The 17,946-nt window shown below is 36.4% G+C and overlaps 1 protein-coding gene across 1 annotated transcript; it reads left to right on the top strand.

Annotated features, from left to right (window-relative positions):
* The first annotated feature begins 1,374 nt into the window (after window positions 1-1,374).
* On the top strand, window positions 1,375-14,251 carry LOC142939718 (nuclear GTPase SLIP-GC-like). The gene is made up of 22 exons (XM_076082856.1): window positions 1,375-1,446; window positions 2,444-2,525; window positions 2,750-2,862; window positions 3,045-3,092; window positions 3,235-3,268; window positions 3,444-3,536; window positions 3,732-3,834; window positions 4,438-4,654; window positions 4,751-4,978; window positions 5,475-5,681; window positions 5,794-5,987; window positions 6,234-6,327; window positions 6,415-6,502; window positions 6,644-6,765; window positions 7,069-7,242; window positions 7,337-7,491; window positions 7,693-7,816; window positions 8,096-8,204; window positions 8,326-8,459; window positions 8,688-8,769; window positions 12,277-12,355; window positions 12,440-14,251. Coding segments are annotated over exons 2-22 (2,466 nt in total). The 5' UTR covers window positions 1,375-1,446; window positions 2,444-2,458; the 3' UTR covers window positions 12,441-14,251.
* Window positions 14,252-17,946: the final 3,695 nt, after the last annotated feature.

Raw genomic sequence — 17,946 nt, 5'->3', positions numbered from 1 at the left:
CGATAGGAAGAATATCAGCACACAAACAGATTCACTTTTTTAGCTATACTGTATATAATAATCATTAAGATGATTATTTACAATCAAGGACAAAACTTTCTTACTGCGAAATAATGTTTTTTAAGTGTGTTAATTCATATCAAAAATGTGATAGAACTAGATGATAGTAATAAACCAGCCTATCTGGTTTCTCATTATTTACTGAACAATTATGTTTTGACAAAATGAGTCCTGTTTTTAATACTGTGCTTAAGCAATCATAAAATAACTGTATAGCGCTTACATCCTGATTGATTAGTTGACAATCAAGCTATTAGGTGTTTGACCAGGTGACACATGTATTGGTCAATTGGTCCATGGCTGTGGCTTTTGATTGGCAGTGTTTTGAAAGACAAGTGACTTTATGTGAGAGTCCTGTGTCTCATGTAGTGAACTGTGTGTAGTGTGTTACAAAAAGTGTCACTTTGAATTGCAAATTAAATGTAAAGCAGAAAATGTGTTTAGAGTTTTGGAGACTTGACCTTAGGTTTTGCTCTCACAGTGTTAGTCTCAGTAATTGTGCTTTATGTGTCATGTTAGTGTGTTAGCATTGAAAACAACTGTAATCACAGAAGTTGATTATGTATTTGCAAATTTTGTAATAAGCGCTGACTTTAACTTGTAACCATTTCTAACCTGGGTGCTGTGGCTCAGAGTTAAAGCTGGTTGTCTTTCAATCAAAAGATCAGCGGTTGGATCGGATCCTCCAGTCCATGTCCTAAATAACCCTAAATAAATCAATGTGATGAATGGGTGTGAATGATAATGGATCAAATGACACCTGTACAAATACAAGTCTATTTACCATTTATGAACCATGTCTAACCTGTTTATGACTTTGTCATAGTACTTTTCAGGTAGTTCGCATATAAAACATACTTCATACACCAGCACACTTAACTGACAACTGCAGTTAGTTGCTTTTCAGAGTAAGATTTTACATTAAAATATTTGATAAACTCATAAAATGTAATGTTCAAGATTAAAACAGTGGTTTCCAGCCTGTTACAACCTGTTCCAGCCTGTTCCAACGGTTGTGTCCCCTTTACACAACCGTTCCTCCCTTTAATGTTTCAGTTGTCAGTATTTAGTTCAGTATGTTCAAACATGTCATTTACAGTTTGAGGCTCAAAAAGCTAAATTATACATCATTTTACCCACATTATTTGAGAAAAGTACAAACAAATTTGTGTAGCAGAACACGGTCTTGTGTCGACAATTTTCATAAGAACGAATAAAAGAAATACATAAGTAGGGAGATTCATCATGGGAGGAGTTTCACAACCAGGAATCAAAAACACTTTAGGTTTCTTTTTCCTGTGTGGTGTCGGACAACTATTGAGAACAAAGGACTGCTCCACCTTGGAGGACCGGCATCGATCTACATCTATTGCCTACACGCTACAAGTAACTGCTGGAATTAATATTATGATGTTAAGGAAATCAAACACCGCGGGTGATTCTTATTGAAATGTTCTCTTTTAATCTCTTATTGACCGTTTGAAAGCCGGAAGATCTCCTCCGTGAATAACAAACAAAAGGCTGTAAAGTTACACGCTAGAATTTAAATAATGAAGTGCCCTTATCCCGACTTGATGAAAAGTTGGTACTCTTGGGGACAAACAACATATTGCCAGATATCTAACGCTACATGGGAGATTGCGTAAACGTAACGTATGCTGATAGCGACGCACCCTGCATTCGAGTATTTAAACAGGCCTGGTGCTGCAGTGGTTTATTCAGGAACAGGTACTGAATGTATTTCAATGCAGAACAATAGCCCGTATGCCTGTTATTCAATTATATCATTAGATTCTCATAACTCCTGCAGGAAGCAGGATTTTATTGTTGTAGTTAATTAATTGGTGTAGGACGGCAATTTATTATCATTTTCATCATGGATTAATCTGCTGAACATTTTCTCTTTTAATCGTTTGTTTGTTTGGTTTGTAAACAAATTGAGAAAATAGTGAGAAATGCTGTCACAATTACCCAGATGCCAAAAGTGACACCTTCACAATGGTCCAACAAGCATTATTTTTATTTAATATTTTTTAAATTAGGACTGTTGCCAAAGCTAAACATATTAAATATAAAATAAGATAAAGAGAACCTGGAGCCATAAAATGTTTTAACATGAAAATTGACTTTATCAAAATAGTTGCAAATTATTTTTCTGGCAATTGACTAGTTGATGAATTGATTAATCATTTCAGTTGTTGTATGAACTGATGTATGTCTATATGAGCTGTACCGTTCATTGTGACGTGACTCGTTTTTTCAGTCTTTGCTTTTTCCTTGAGTCTGATAATAGAAGTTTCATAACTTCTTTTCCTTCAGTGAAATGTAACTCTCCAATGTTGCAGTGGTTGATTTAAAACATGATTATTTGTTTACCTTCCAGTTGCCGTTCGTGGTCATGGATGATTTTGTTTGTAATAAATTAACGGAATGGGATCTCAGCCAGTTGATACCAATATTTGAAGGTAAAGTATTACCATGACTCTTTTATGGGCACAGATTTTATAAAGTGTTTATATGACCTAACAATACTGAAACGTATAAGCATCTACAGAACTAAAAGAACTATGAAAAATGCTGCAATGTTGTTCTTCAGTACAATGCTGACATATTCTTGACAGACATCGTTTTAATAAAATGGGAGAGATCAGTTCTGACTAATGCTGGCAATTCTTCTTGTTAATTGCAGAACATGAAATTAACACAGAAAGTCTTTACCTTCTGAATGATCACGAAATCGACAACTTGATCCCAAAAATGGGACCAAGGTCAATTTTCAAGAACAGACTCAAGTTGTTAAAGGTAACGTTCTGTACTGTGAACACAATTTACACAAATACTGTATTTATAATTTATAGGAGCACAGACTTCTGTTTTCTTGACACATAATTGATAATAATAACTCATTAACAATAATAGCATGTGCTAGAATTTTAACATTTATTTACTATTGTGGATTTGCAACTATTGTCTTTCGTCACTAGGATGAACAAAACACAGCAAATCCAGAAACAGTTGAATCATCAGCTGAAGTAAGTTGAATAAAGTTTCAAGCACTCAGGCATCATAAGGCATTTATTATAATTATATAGATCATATTTTCAATGTCTGCTCAAACTTTTACTTGGCCACTTAGTATTGATTTAAGACACAAATGTTCATGTTCACCCTCAGGTTTGTCCGTCCACCAGTGACACAAGTGATAAAGGTGAGACACACTTTATCTTATTGGTTACATGTAGTGTTCATTGAAGTTTTGTAAGGTGGTAATATCTTACTTTGACTAAGAAACTATATCGAGAACATGTTTAAATATTGTGAGAGGTAGATGCAACAAACTTTTCTTTTTGCTTTTATTTTACCAAATAAAAATATCCAAAAAGTAAAGAGAGAGTCAGATCTTCAGGATGAGTCCAGCCAACGTCAATCACCAACTAGAAAACAACGACTTGTCATCAAACCAGGATCAGACTCAGGTATTTATAATACTTTACAAACAATGGCAACCTACAACTTACTATAGGGTTAACTTTTTTATGTAATAACATTTTTACTTAGCTTACTTACATAGCAAATGTGTGTTTCTATAGCTTGGCCACAAAAAATACTCTCATTTGCTGCCATATGCAATCTTGTCATCTTATCAATCTTATCCTACATGGACCTGGCAGAGAAAGTCCCTCTCACGTCTGTAGTGTCTAAGGTGAAAGACATCATGAGATGTGTCAGTCAGAAAATACCTCCCCAAGACAACAAGCTCAACAACTTCCTGAAGTAAGTATAAAGTTTATTAAAGTTTCCATATTAATATGTTATACGGGCCTGGTTCCACTGCTGACCAGAGGCCAGTTTCACTAAGAGATTTAAGACTGATAGTGTTGAGCCAGACATCATGGGTTTGTCCGTCCGTACGTACGTACGTACGTATGTCCATTTCTCACCAACGTCTCGAAGGAATTTGTTTTGGACTCAAGGATGAACTGATTACAATTTGGTGGTCACAGATCAAGGTCACTGTGACCTCACAAAACACATTTTTGATCATAACTGAAGAATTCAGTTAATTATGACAATTCCACACAAATGTCTAATAGGATAAAATGATGAAGTGATGACAATTTGGAAAGACATGGATGCAAACTGCAACTTGACTGTTTGTCTGAGGGATTCAGTCGTGAGGCGTTAATTCTAGTTCTGTTTGAAAAAAAAGTCTTAATTTACCCAAAATGTACAGTAAATGACTTCTACTGAAGATAGTACAATATGCTGAAGAGGGCTGTTCATAGACGGATCTCTTTCTGACTTTGACACATTCTATCAGTGTTTTTATGTTTTGAAACAAATTAATTAACCCGCACATAAACTCTTATACAACAGGAAAAAAATCAGTGATTTGGAGACAGACAAGAGGGAGGTGGTTGGTGTCTTTGGCAGAACCGGGGCTGGAAAGAGCTCTTTGATAAATGCCGTCATTGGAGAGAAGGATCTCCTGCCCTCTGGAGACGTCAGAGCATGTACCTCAGTCATGATTGAAGTGGAGGCTAACATGCAGAACTCAAAGTATGAGGCAAACATTGAGTTCATTACAAAAGAGGTAAAATGAGCTGAATATGTTTGTTTACGTGAAACTATGCCAAATGTATGCCATATGATTTAACGAAGTTAAAGGTATTTTTTAAATTCTATTTAGGAGTGGAAAGATGAGTTGTGGTTCTCTAAAAATTTCCTTGGGGATAATGCGGATCAGGAAAGTGATCAGGAAAGTGACGATGATTGTCGGGACATAGATGACAAGCTGTCAGCGCTGTATGGAGAAGACTGGAAAATCAAATCTGTTGATGACCTCATGAATGACAGATATTTCAAAGAGATCCCAGAATTTCTCCTTTCCAAGAGGAAGATTTTGACAGTAAAAACAGTGAGTAAGAGTAAAAGTCTTGTATCACTTCATAAGAAGCCTTCTTGTCTGTCTGACAGAGGGAAATGTTATTGAGGTTTATGTACAAATGTAAAAGTAAAATCAGTATGTGAAATTTAAAAACAGAGCCTTGATGCACCTGTCCTCGAAAACTACAAACCCATAGAAAATGTCCCCTTTATAGAAAAATCATGAAGAAGTTTGTCTACCGGTAGATAAATATATTTATATAACTGTTTTAACAACATCCAATCAGGATTTTTCCTCCATCTTTGTGCCCAAACATTTTACATTAGCATTAAATGACATCTTGTATTATTAAATCTCAACACTGCTTTTGTTGTTTCAATGATGGGGTAATTTAATTGCTCTTATTTTATATATTTTCTTGTTTTAATTCTTTTGTACAATTTGTAAAGCAGTTTGAAGTTGGGGTCTGTGCATATGAATGAAATATTCTTACGTTGCATTAATCTCATTTTATTATTTATTGCAGGCTAAAGAGCTATCTGCAAAATTAGTCAGATACACAAGAAGCGACCCAAAAGATGGAGAAGGTAAAGACGTAAAGAGGTGGTATTGGCCACTAGTGAAGTGTGTGACTATCAAGGTGCCAAATAATGATCTTCTGAAGCACGTCACACTTGTGGATCTTCCTGGAAATGGGGATCGTAACAAGAGCAGGGACAAGATGTGGAAAACGGTAATTCATCACATGCAGTGCTGTTTAGTGTATTACTGTGTTAAACTGTGACATCATGATATTACAAAGTACTGATGACCATCATAATTAACTTGCTGTCATGTCCCTTCAGGTCGTTGGAAGTTGTTCCACTGTGTGGATCGTGACTGAAATGAATCGAGTTGCATCAGAGCGAGAAGCCTGGGAGATCCTGGAAAGTGCCTCTAGCTTCATGGGAAATGGTGGCCAGTGTCAGCACATTCACTTTATCTGCACCAAGTCTGACCTCATGGAAGATTCAGAAGATTCAGACGATTCAAAAGAGCAGTAAGTGATTTAAGATGCCAACAGTACATATACATATATGTTAAAAGAAAACTTCCTATTAGATCACGGACCTGTAAATTAAAGTGATGCACGTTTCAGTATAAATGGTGGATTCGATAGTTACAGCTGCAGGTTTAAAAGAGATCATTTAGACTTTTATTCTCGATGCAAAAAAAGTTGGAATTTGAGGTTTCAGTTCTCCAAAAACTGTTTGAGGTGCAAAATAATGCAAATATTTTCATTTAGTTCAGCAGCTGGTGTTCGTGCTTTGATATTGAAAAAAAACGATCGAGCCAAGAAAGAAGTGAGAGGAGAATTCAGCAAACTAAAGGAGGTTAAGGTGAGTTTTATAGACTGACAGAAAGTATAACATAAAGATTGTCTACGACTCTAAGCATTCCTTAAAACCAAAACGTTTTCTTTTCAGAAACATTTCAGTGATGGAAGTCTAAAAGTGTTCACAGTGAGCTCCAAAGAGTTTCTAAAACAGAAACGTCGAGATAAAGACGACACTGGTAGGTGAAGTCTTCATATATGAGCACATTTAGATTTACTTTACTTTAACAAAACAAACAAGAATGACTATTTGGATTATGGCAATAAAATGTTCGTCTGTTTTGTAACTATGTAAGATGCAAACTACATTTTTTTTACAGAAATACCCAAACTTCAGGAATTTCTGCAGGATCTCAATGACTGTCACTCAGAGACGTTAAACTGTGTGTCTGGAGCTCGTGGGATTCTCTCTCTGATTCAAGGGGCCAGCCGTAGAGGAGGGGTAAGATCAAGAAATAAAATCTCTTTCTTTGTCTTTAATCATTAATATTGACAGAAAATAATGTGAAAACATAAAGTCAAAGACAGACTACTTACATGTAATGTCATCCATACATATATTTTATCAATAAAGTTTCCTGATTTCGTGTTGCTTCAGAGAGCCTGCATAACGACAGTAATTAAAGGGTGGTCTCACTCAAAATCAACAACAGTTTGTATAAATGTGAATAACTCAAGAAAACTCAGTCAAGTAACAGAATGGTTTCATTGCTTTGAATACTGAATGTGTTGTTGTTGATTTCAGGCTGACACAAAGACAGCTGTGTACACAGTCCTTCAACAAAAGATGAGGGATGAACTTGATAAAGTCAGGAAACCAATGGAAGAGACTTATCAGGCTTTTGAAAAGTGCCTCAGTGAGGGGGTTGAAAAATCTAAAAGTTCATGTGAAAAAGCCTTGAAGTCTGTGATACATCCTGTACGTATTTGAATTATTACAACATCATTACAACGGATTTTGCACTTTATATGAATGTCTTAAAAATGTTTCTGTTTTTTCTGTTTTGTTTCAGAATAAGTCAGGTAGGGGTTTCCACAAGACACTGAAGTGTATAGTACAACATGATGGCATACACAAGACAACAAAGGGGAAACAAATAAACCTCAATATGAAGTTATCTTCATGCCTGACTGAGAGCATTGATGAGGAATTCAAGAAGACCTTCCCGTAAGAAATGACTTAATAAAGACATAAAACCCTGAGCAGGCTAATTGTACAAACTATGGAGAATGTCTAGAAATAACAAATTGTACATTATACAGTTATACAAGTTATGAGATATAATGCATACATACAAATTACATTATTGAAATACAAACTTGTCAATGATGCATTTATGAAACATTTCAACTTGTTAACATGTTTCAGAAATGAAGGAAAATGTGGACCTTTCAGCGGAGTCCTCAATTCATTTTCACTTGACACGAAGATGATGAAAGAGAAGACAGAGTACAAAGATGTCGAACTGCAATTGATATTTCTCATTACAGAGGTAAAAGAGGAGAATAGTACCGTTAATCTTTATTAAGCTATTAGTCCAGGTCAGAAAGGCTTCAGCAGACATGAAGAATGTCATTAGACATTAGAGAATAAATGAAATATAGATGTTTTTAGCTGTTAACATATATACACTGAATATGAAGAAGTCTATCAATACAGTCAATGTCAGTTACAACTGGAGACGCCCTTTGAAAAATGATGAGCCTTATTTGTATATTACCTTGATTTTATCTAAAATATGTGGATCTACGATTCATATTCTCTCTCTTAGGAAGAACAGATTAAGACAAAACTCAACAAAATCATCTGTGACCGTAAGAAAACAATCTACAGCAGTCTGACGACAACAATTGAGACAAACATGCAGAAATGCTATGACGGTACGATAAAGATCATCACATATAAAACCTGACACTGTAAAGATGCACATTATTCATCATAATTGTGCAGAATGTAATTATAATAACATTTAATTGACTAAAGTTTTCTGTTTTATTGTAGATGCAAAAAAGATTAAAGGAGACGGCAGCATGAATAATATGAGAGAAACTATGGTGAAGCACGTACATAGGTTAAAAAACGTCATGTTTCAGGAAGCTAAAGCTGTTATGTTGAAACAGCTGGATGACTTGATGGTTTGTAACATTTTATAATAAGTCGTACGATGAGGATATAGTAAAACATGTTGTGCTGCTTATCTTTATCTACAATTCTAGGTCATCATATATATAATCAAGTGGAATATGCCTCTTGTTGAATGCAGCTTTTACTACTAACACACTGCAGGCCCTTTCACACACATTCAGCTATTGTTATAAGACACATTTTGTCTGTGAGTGATAAAGATTTTTATGCTAATTTAGAAATACATCCTGGTCAATCTGGAAGAATCAATGCAGGAATCAATCGAGCTGTCGCTCAAGACAGATGGTGTCTCAATCCCAGGTAAAGACAACGTTACAAAATAATAACATGATGATCACTAAAATTACTCAAAATATTTGATTGAAATGAATAGGTCAACAAATTTCCAATATTGTGATTAATAGTGAACTTGATGTTAACATTATGTTGTTGTTGTTTTAAGACGTTGAATTGGAACTTGTGATGGTGAATAACCACTACAAAGAACTGAAGGGAAGCCCAGATCAAGAACCACTAATTTGGTAAAACTGTAGTTAAAATATCTACATAATGCCTCCAGATTGAGCTGTTCTGGATAATGCTAACAATGCTTTTTATTACACTAGAGCTGTTCCGCCCAGCCGGCAGCTGCACAGATGACAACCAACTGAAGAGCCCTGCATGCACGCTGGTTAGAGACGTGAGGCCTCTGGATTTGGTCTCAACCATTTTTGTCAACTCATCTTATCCAGGTTCTCTTTGAGTGTTGTTTTGATATGTACTTTGAATTAGCTTGTTGTGAAAGACATAGAAATTCTATATTTTCTATCTTTTGTAGGACATTTTTGCTTTTAAATGATTAATGATCAGATGCAGACAGAAAATGTGTGTGGGGTACAGGTCTTAGAGACCGGTCCACTATGATGTCCCAGATACATTTTGTTTTAATGATTTAACATTTTTTTCTTGATTTCTATACGTTTTTAGTCCAATTTTAATTGACATTCCAATGATTTTATGGGTGTTTAACATAAATCCTGAACCTTGATCACAGTACGTACTGTATGTTTAATTTTCAAAGAATGATCTGACCTTCTTTCTATTGTTGAAGTGTCCACCAAGAATGTCCGAGACACACTACACCCTAGAAACCCATCTCTCTATTCTGCAATTAAAATAATTGATACACCAAATGATTAACACCTCTCTGCCTGAGGAGCGAGAGGCGAGACCCCAAAAAGCGTTAAGGCAGCATCCTGTGGTTTGAGCATCTGGCTGACACTTACACAATTTAGTCTTCTAGGCGTGTTGTAGATTCACACCTAAACCGGCATGTATGAAACATGACCCCTGTAACCTCGAGCCAGACAGGAGGTCCTATCTTAATGTGTTGTTTGTATTTCATACAAGTTGTTTATCCTCTATTGTCTTTCCATTGTCTATGATGAGTTACGATCTATTGTTTATTATCAAGCTAAGAGTTGTATTTTCAGATATCAATATACTCGTTACATGTAATCCCATATTGTTTAGGGATGGTTCAATGATTTTGATTTAATGTGTGACTTTCTATCATTTACCAAAATATAATCATACGTGCTTGTAGTGTTGACTGTTTGTTAAAACTAATGAAATAAGTGAACTTTTAGTGAACTCACTCTGACAGGATGATTGACAGTCACCAGGAGAGAAAGGCTGTAAACTCAGGAAACTAATCAGTTAGTTAGAGAGACATCCTGTTCAATGGGGCCTGTGTACTGGAACATCCTGCTTCAGGCCGTAAAGTTAGAGAAGCATAAGAAGTGCTTTATCTGTGTAACAGACACACCGATATATACTTTTTATCCTTAAAGCGTAGAACATGAGAATATACAATAAGTAGTTCTTAACGTCTCAGAAGAAGAGGACATATGTGCAGGCAGTCAGCTGCATGGATCACAAGTTCCCACTACACACCTTCCACAAAGGGGGGGGTTGTTTACCCTAAAAAGTAGGTCTGTCAGAAGTGATAAGACTATTAGGACTGTTTCGTCCAATGATTTGAGAATGATCTGTTGTCTACCATATATGGACCTGGAGGTTGCAGGAAGCGCCAAGGAGAAGCGTATATATAGGAGACAGCAAAGGATCGAGGCTTTTTGGCCTTTTTTGGATGACTTCTGGAGGGTTCATACTCTTAACATTTGACATTTTGTATTAACTTTTACATCGATTTTTTGGTATTCATTTTTGTTAATCTTTTTTTCCTTTCTGTAAAAAACAAATAAAACTGGTTTGTATTTTGTGCATTCCAACCAAAGTCCAGTGTTGCTCATCTCTGGTGGGGTCCTCTAGTCTCCTAAAGGTAAGAGTGCTCTTCCCCTGGGATAGGCTGTCCTGATAATGATTGCTCTTCATGTACAAACAGGTTTAGTAAAGGTGTGTTGTTATTAATTAACGATTGATGGTAGTGGAATGTATTATGCTTGTTCATGCATTGTTCATGCAAGTGCCACTTAATGATGCAAGAACATGGAACATGCGGACACACAGATGGGCCTTAAATAGGGACGGGCATCATTTTGCACAATTATAGTTCCTTTCTTATTACTGTGCAAGAAAAATAATAACTTAATGCAATAATAATTGAACAAAATAGAAAGAAAAGAGGGATCATAGAGGCCATTACATCAGGTCACCACTAAAACCTTTAACTACCGACCACACTGCATCATGAGAGTTTCTCCCCTGCGATGCTCGTTGGGTCAATCCAGTTTCACTGTAAACATTTTATTTTAATTTTATAATCAGAGACCAGAAAATTCAAAATAATTTCAGAATTTATTCTGGTAATAAAAAACATTAAAAAGTACCTTTTCTTTTTTTTAAAGAGAGAGTACAGCAATGTCATCAAACAACATCAAGACACTGAATACTTTTGACGTAGAAATGATGTCTGTGTGGTATCACAGTGAACTAGTGGGTGTACCAATTCCTTAACAACAATATATTCTTATATTTAGTCTGACCCTCAGTGTTGACATGGCAGTCGACAATGAGGGAAAACTTACAGAGAATTTGACTCAATCGTCTCAGTAATTTAGTTTCACTCAGTGTTGCTGTGCATCTCCTGTTGTGTGAAGCTACATTAATGTAACAGTGCGCCACTGTGTAAAAAGAAATATCACCAATGTTGAAACACACTGAAATGCCTCAGAGTAATGTAAACTCAGCACCATTTAATACAGAAACAAAGAAGAAGAAGTTTTCTGTTTTATTGCAGTTTCAAAACAAATTAAAGGAGACGGCATGCTGAGTAATATGAGGGACACTATTGTGAAGCACGTACTTGGGTTAAAAAACGTCATGTTTCAGGAAGCTAAAGCTGATATGTTGAAACAGCTGAGGGACTTGATGGTTTGTAACATTTTATAATAAGTCGTACGATGAGGATATAGTAAAACATGTTGTGCTGCTTATCTTTATCTACAATTCTAGGTCATCATATATATAATCAAGTGGAATATGCCTCTTGTTGAATGCTGCTATTGCTACTAACACACTGCAGGCCCTTTCACAAACATTCAGCTATTGTTATAAGACACATTTTGGCTGTGAGTGATAAAGATTTTTATGCTAATTTAGAAATACATCCTGGTCAATCTGGAAAAAACAGTGCAGAAATCAATCGAGCTGTCGCTCAAGACAGATGGTGACTCAATCCCAGGTAAAGGCAACGTTGCAAAATAATAACATGATAATCATTAAAAATATTGACTGAAATGAATATGTCAACAAATTTCCAATAGTGTGATTAATAGTGAACTTGATGTTAACATGTTTTTTTAGACGTTACATCGGAGCTTGTGATGGTGAAGAAACACTACAAAGAACTAAAGGGAAGCCCAGACGAAGAACCACTAATTTGGTAAAACTGTAGTTAAAATATCTACATAATGCCTCCAGATTGAGCTGTTCTGAATAATGCTAACGATGCTTTTTATTACACTAGAGCTGGTCCGCCCAGCCGGCAGCTGCACAGCTGACAACCAACTGAAGAGCCCTGCATGCACGCTGGTTAGAGACGTGAGGCCTCTGGATTTGGTCTCAACCATTTTTGTCAACTCATCTTATCCAGGTTCTCTTTGAGTGTTGTTTTGATATGTACTTTGAATTAGCTTGTTGTGAAAGACATGCATAAAGATTCTATGTGTTGTTGGGCATTTTTGCTTTTGAATGATTAATGATCAGATGCAGACAGAAAATGTGTGGGGGGTGAGAGCGGGATTTCATGCAGCAAAGGTCCCCAGTCTGATTCAAACCAGGTACATTGTGGTTTACACTGTACAGGTCTAATGCCGTGTTCACATTCGCGTCATTCGCGCCACCGGTCTCGCCGGGGACTATTTGTGTTCATTCGCGCGAACCGCGCTGGACGTGCCGAAGAGGGGGCGTGGCTTATTGCCCTGAAAGCCGTTCAACTGTCCGCCATTAACCATGGAAAAAATAACCTCTATTTCTGCTTAGTACGTGTTGTGGAAGTCACAGATATCCCGGGAAACTAAATGCCGTCTTGTCTGGGTTTATAATATTGTCCAGAGGAGCTCCGTGGATTTTATCGAGCTGTATTCACTGTGTCTAGCAAGCCACACGTCGCTGTTTACTACAGCTGTATGAACACAAAATAAACAGATTTGGCTGTGATTTAACGACAATAAACCGACAAAAAGGGACTCCGAAACAACTACGTAATGATGCCGATTTGTAGGCTACTTGTCTTCTCAATGGAGCTCGGATGGTGCTAGGCTAAGCTAACATTGTAGCAGCTCCACCAACACTCAACATAACGTCACACAGGCGTAAATACGGCAGCATTTATTCATTGTTTGTACCGGATGGTTTACACAAATATTTATACACATAGTTTGGTCCGGTCTCTATTGATATGTGGTATTGTAGAGCTCTGGGTGAACACAGACGGCTACAGTATTTATTTCCTGATTCAACAACGGCAGGAAGTCAGTGATGACAGGAGCATCTCAACGCTGATAGGCTATCGCGCTGGGGCGTAACGCGAATATTTCGCTGAAGTTGAAAAATTTCAACTCACACGCTTGGGGCGATTTGCCGTTTGACGCGAATTCGCATCAATCGCGTCGCGCCATTGCAAATTCGCGCCGCGGCAGTCTCATTGCATCTGTGCATAGACTTTGTATGTATGTATTTCATGATTTAACATTTTTTTCTTCATTCATCAATGTTCTTAATTGTTTTTAAATCTCCTTTTCTTTTGCCTTATGTTTTGATGTTTTTAATGGTTTTATGTGACGAACTTTGAATTGCCTTGTTGATGAAATGTGCTATACAAATAAACTTGCCTAGCCTATGTTGTAAAATTATCTAAAACTTAAAACTTCTCATCTTAGATCTGACCTAAAATTGAATTGCCTGAAACAAATCTACATCAGTTCCCAAGCATTTTTAGTAACACACACCACAAATACTATATATATTATAAATGTGTGATAAATCCTGAACCTTGATCACAGTACATACTGTATGTTGAATTTTCAAAGAATGATCTGACCTTTTTTCTTTCATGTTCAAGGACAAAACTTTATTACTGCAAAATAATGTTTTCTAAGTGTGTTAATTCATATATCAAAAATTGGATAGAACTAGATGATAGTAATAAACCATTCTATGTTTTCTCATTATTTACTTAAAAATATTTTTTTCTTAATCTACACTGATTCTAAATTAATTGAATGTATTTGACATGGTATACTGACCAATAAAGTTCACTTTTAAAGTGCCACATGTACTTTGGCTTCTTTGTTGTTTATGTTGTAAAATTATCTAAAAGCTTCTTTATGTTCTCACTAACATCAGCTTTTATTGTGAGATGAACAAATGATTTTCCAACTTTGTTCTTGTCAAATTCTTCTTACTTAAAACTTCTCGTCTTAGATTTGACCCTAAAATTAAATTGCCTGACACAAACCTACATTACATTACAGTCATTTAGCAGACGCTTTTATCCAAAGCGACTTAAAATTCAGATTCAGATCACATTTCTACACCGTAGGCACAACTACGGGAGCAATTTTGGGGTTAAGTGTCTTGCTCGAGGACACATCGACATGCGACTAGCAGAGCCGGGGATTGAACCGCCGACCCTCTGAAAGACGGCCCTGCTATCCACAGTCGCCCCACTGTTCCCAAGCATGCAGTTCCCAAGCATGTTTAGTAACACACACCAGAAATACTATATATATATTATAAATGTGTGATCAATTATAACATAGTAGTTAAGACCTGTTAGTAGGTGTGTTCACACAGGAGCCTAATGCTCTTGAAACAGAACGTGTCAACGTGTAAAGATGTGTAATTCTGCATGTTTGTGGCTAATTTACTCAGCAACTATGAGGATTATGTCTATAAACTGATATGACATTAACATTGTCATTGAAAAGTCATGTTGTTTTTGCACCTAATTTTAAACATGTAGAAAAAACTTATCTCCACAATCCAGATGCTGTAAATCTCCAAACCAGTTTGTCCTGATAATGATTGCTCTTCATGTACAAACAGGTTTAGTAAAGGTGTGTTGTTATTCATTTAGGATTCATGCTTGTTCATGCTTCAAACTGCCACTTATTGATGCAAGAACATGGAACATGCAGACACATGTAGGGACGGGCATCATTAATACTGCTTTTTGGTCCAGAGGTTTATCACAACTCTTATAACTTCCTTTCTAATTACTGTCCAAGAAAAATAAAAACTTCTCACAGAGACAATAACATCAGCATCATTATATCAGGCCACCAGTAAACCTTCTTTTCAACAAGTAGCTGACCTTGTATGCCTTCAGGTTAGTTTCTCTTCAGGATAAACTATTTGCATGACTTTGTTTTTGTGCTTTGGTGAGTAATCTGCTGTTGATCCCAGGGAGTTATAAATGATGTGTACACACGATAGGAAGAATATCAGCACACAAACAGATTCACTTTTTTAGCTATACTGTATATAATAATCATTAAGATGATTATTTACAATCAAGGACAAAACTTTCTTACTGCGAAATAATGTTTTTTAAGTGTGTTAATTCATATCAAAAATGTGATAGAACTAGATGATAGTAATAAACCAGCCTATCTGGTTTCTCATTATTTACTGAACAATTATGTTTTGACAAAATGAGTCCTGTTTTTAATACTGTGCTTAAGCAATCATAAAATAACTGTATAGCGCTTACATCCTGATTGATTAGTTGACAATCAAGCTATTAGGTGTTTGACCAGGTGACACATGTATTGGTCAATTGGTCCATGGCTGTGGCTTTTGATTGGCAGTGTTTTGAAAGACAAGTGACTTTATGTGAGAGTCCTGTGTCTCATGTAGTGAACTGTGTGTAGTGTGTTACAAAAAGTGTCACTTTGAATTGCAAATTAAATGTAAAGCAGAAAATGTGTTTAGAGTTTTGGAGACTTGACCTTAGGTTTTGCTCTCACAGTGTTAGTCTCAGTAATTGTGCTTTATGTGTCATGTTAGTGTGTTAGCATTGAAAACAACTGTAATCACAGAAGTTGATTATGTATTTGCAAATTTTGTAATAAGCGCTGACTTTTACTTGTAACCATTTCTAACCTGGGTGCTGTGGCTCAGAGTTAAAGCTGGTTGTCTTTCAATCAAAAGATCAGCGGTTGGATCGGATCCTCCAGTCCATGTCCTAAATAACCCTAAATAAATCAATGTGATGAATGGGTGTGAATGATAATGGATCAAATGACACCTGTACAAATACAAGTCTATTTACCATTTATGAACCATGTCTAACCTGTTTATGACTTTGTCATAGTACTTTTCAGGTAGTTCGCATATAAAACATACTTCATACACCAGCACACTTAACTGACAACTGCAGTTAGTTGCTTTTCAGAGTAAGATTTTACATTAAAATATTTGATAAACTCATAAAATGTAATGTTCAAGATTAAAACAGTGGTTTCCAGCCTGTTAGGCTTGTGTCCCCCTTACACAACCGTTCCTCCCTTTAATGTTGCAGTTGTCAGTATTTAGTTCAACCGTAGAGTTCAACCGTGGTTTCCAGCCTGTTCCAACCTGTTCCAGCCTGTTCCAACGGTTGTGTCCCCCTTACACAACCGTTCCTCCCTTTAATGTTGCAGTTGTCAGTATTTAGTTCAACCGTAGAGTTCAACCGTGGTTTCCAGCCTGTTCCAACCTGTTCCAGCCTGTTCCAACGGTTGTGTCCCCTTTACACAACCGTTCCTCCCTTTAATGTTTCAGTTGTCAGTATTTAGTTCAGTATGTTCAAACATGTCATTTACAGTTTGAGGCTCAAAAAGCTAAATTATACATCATTTTACCCACATTATTTGAGAAAAGTACAAACAAATTTGTGTAGCAGAACACGGTCTTGTGTCGACAATTTTCATAAGAACGAATAAAAGAAATACATAAGTAGGGAGATTCATCATGGGAGGAGTTTCACAACCAGGAATCAAAAACACTTTAGGTTTCTTTTTCCTGTGTGGTGTCGGACAACTATTGAGAGCAAAGGACTGCTCCACCTTGGAGGACCGGCATCGATCTACATCTATTGCCTACACGCTACAGGTAACTGCTGGAATTAATATTATGATGTTAAGGAAATCAAACACCGCGGGTGATTCTTATTGAAATGTTCTCTTTTAATCTCTTATTGACCGTTTGAAAGCCGGAAGATCTCCTCCGTGAATAACAAACAAAAGGCTGTAAAGTTACACGCTAGAATTTAAATAATGAAGTGCCCTTATCCCGACTTGATGAAAAGTTGGTACTCTTGGGGACAAACAACATATTGCCAGATATCTAACGCTACATGGGAGATTGCGTAAACGTAACGTATGCTGATAGCGACGCACCCTGCATTCGAGTATTTAAACAGGCCTGGTGCTGCAGTGGTTTATTCAGGAACAGGTACTGAATGTATTTCAATGCAGAACAATAGCCCGTATGCCTGTTATTCAATTATATCATTAGATTCTCATAACTCCTGCAGGAAGCAGGATTTTATTGTTGTAGTTAATTAATTGGTGTAGGACGGCAATTTATTATCATTTTCATCATGGATTAATCTGCTGAACATTTTCTCTTTTAATCGTTTGTTTGTTTGGTTTGTAAACAAATTGAGAAAATAGTGAGAAATGCTGTCACAATTACCCAGATGCCAAAAGTGACACCTTCACAATGGTCCAACAAGCATTATTTTTATTTAATATTTTTTAAATTAGGACTGTTGCCAAAGCTAAACATATTAAATATAAAATAAGATAAAGAGAACCTGGAGCCATAAAATGTTTTAACATGAAAATTGACTTTATCAAAATAGTTGCAAATTATTTTTCTGGCAATTGACTAGTTGATGAATTGATTAACCCTTCCGTTGCCCTCAGTCCGTCTGTATAAATCCCATGTCCTGTGGCTGAAGCCGTCCCGAGGACTTCACCGATT

This window comes from Anarhichas minor, unplaced genomic scaffold, assembly GCF_050575085.1.
Source record: "Anarhichas minor isolate MPS153535 unplaced genomic scaffold, ASM5057508v1 ptg000107l, whole genome shotgun sequence".
In the NCBI taxonomy this organism is placed as follows: Eukaryota; Metazoa; Chordata; class Actinopteri; order Perciformes; family Anarhichadidae; genus Anarhichas; species Anarhichas minor.
Note: the sequence above shows the minus strand (reverse complement) of the source record. Positions and strands in the feature narration are given on the sequence as shown.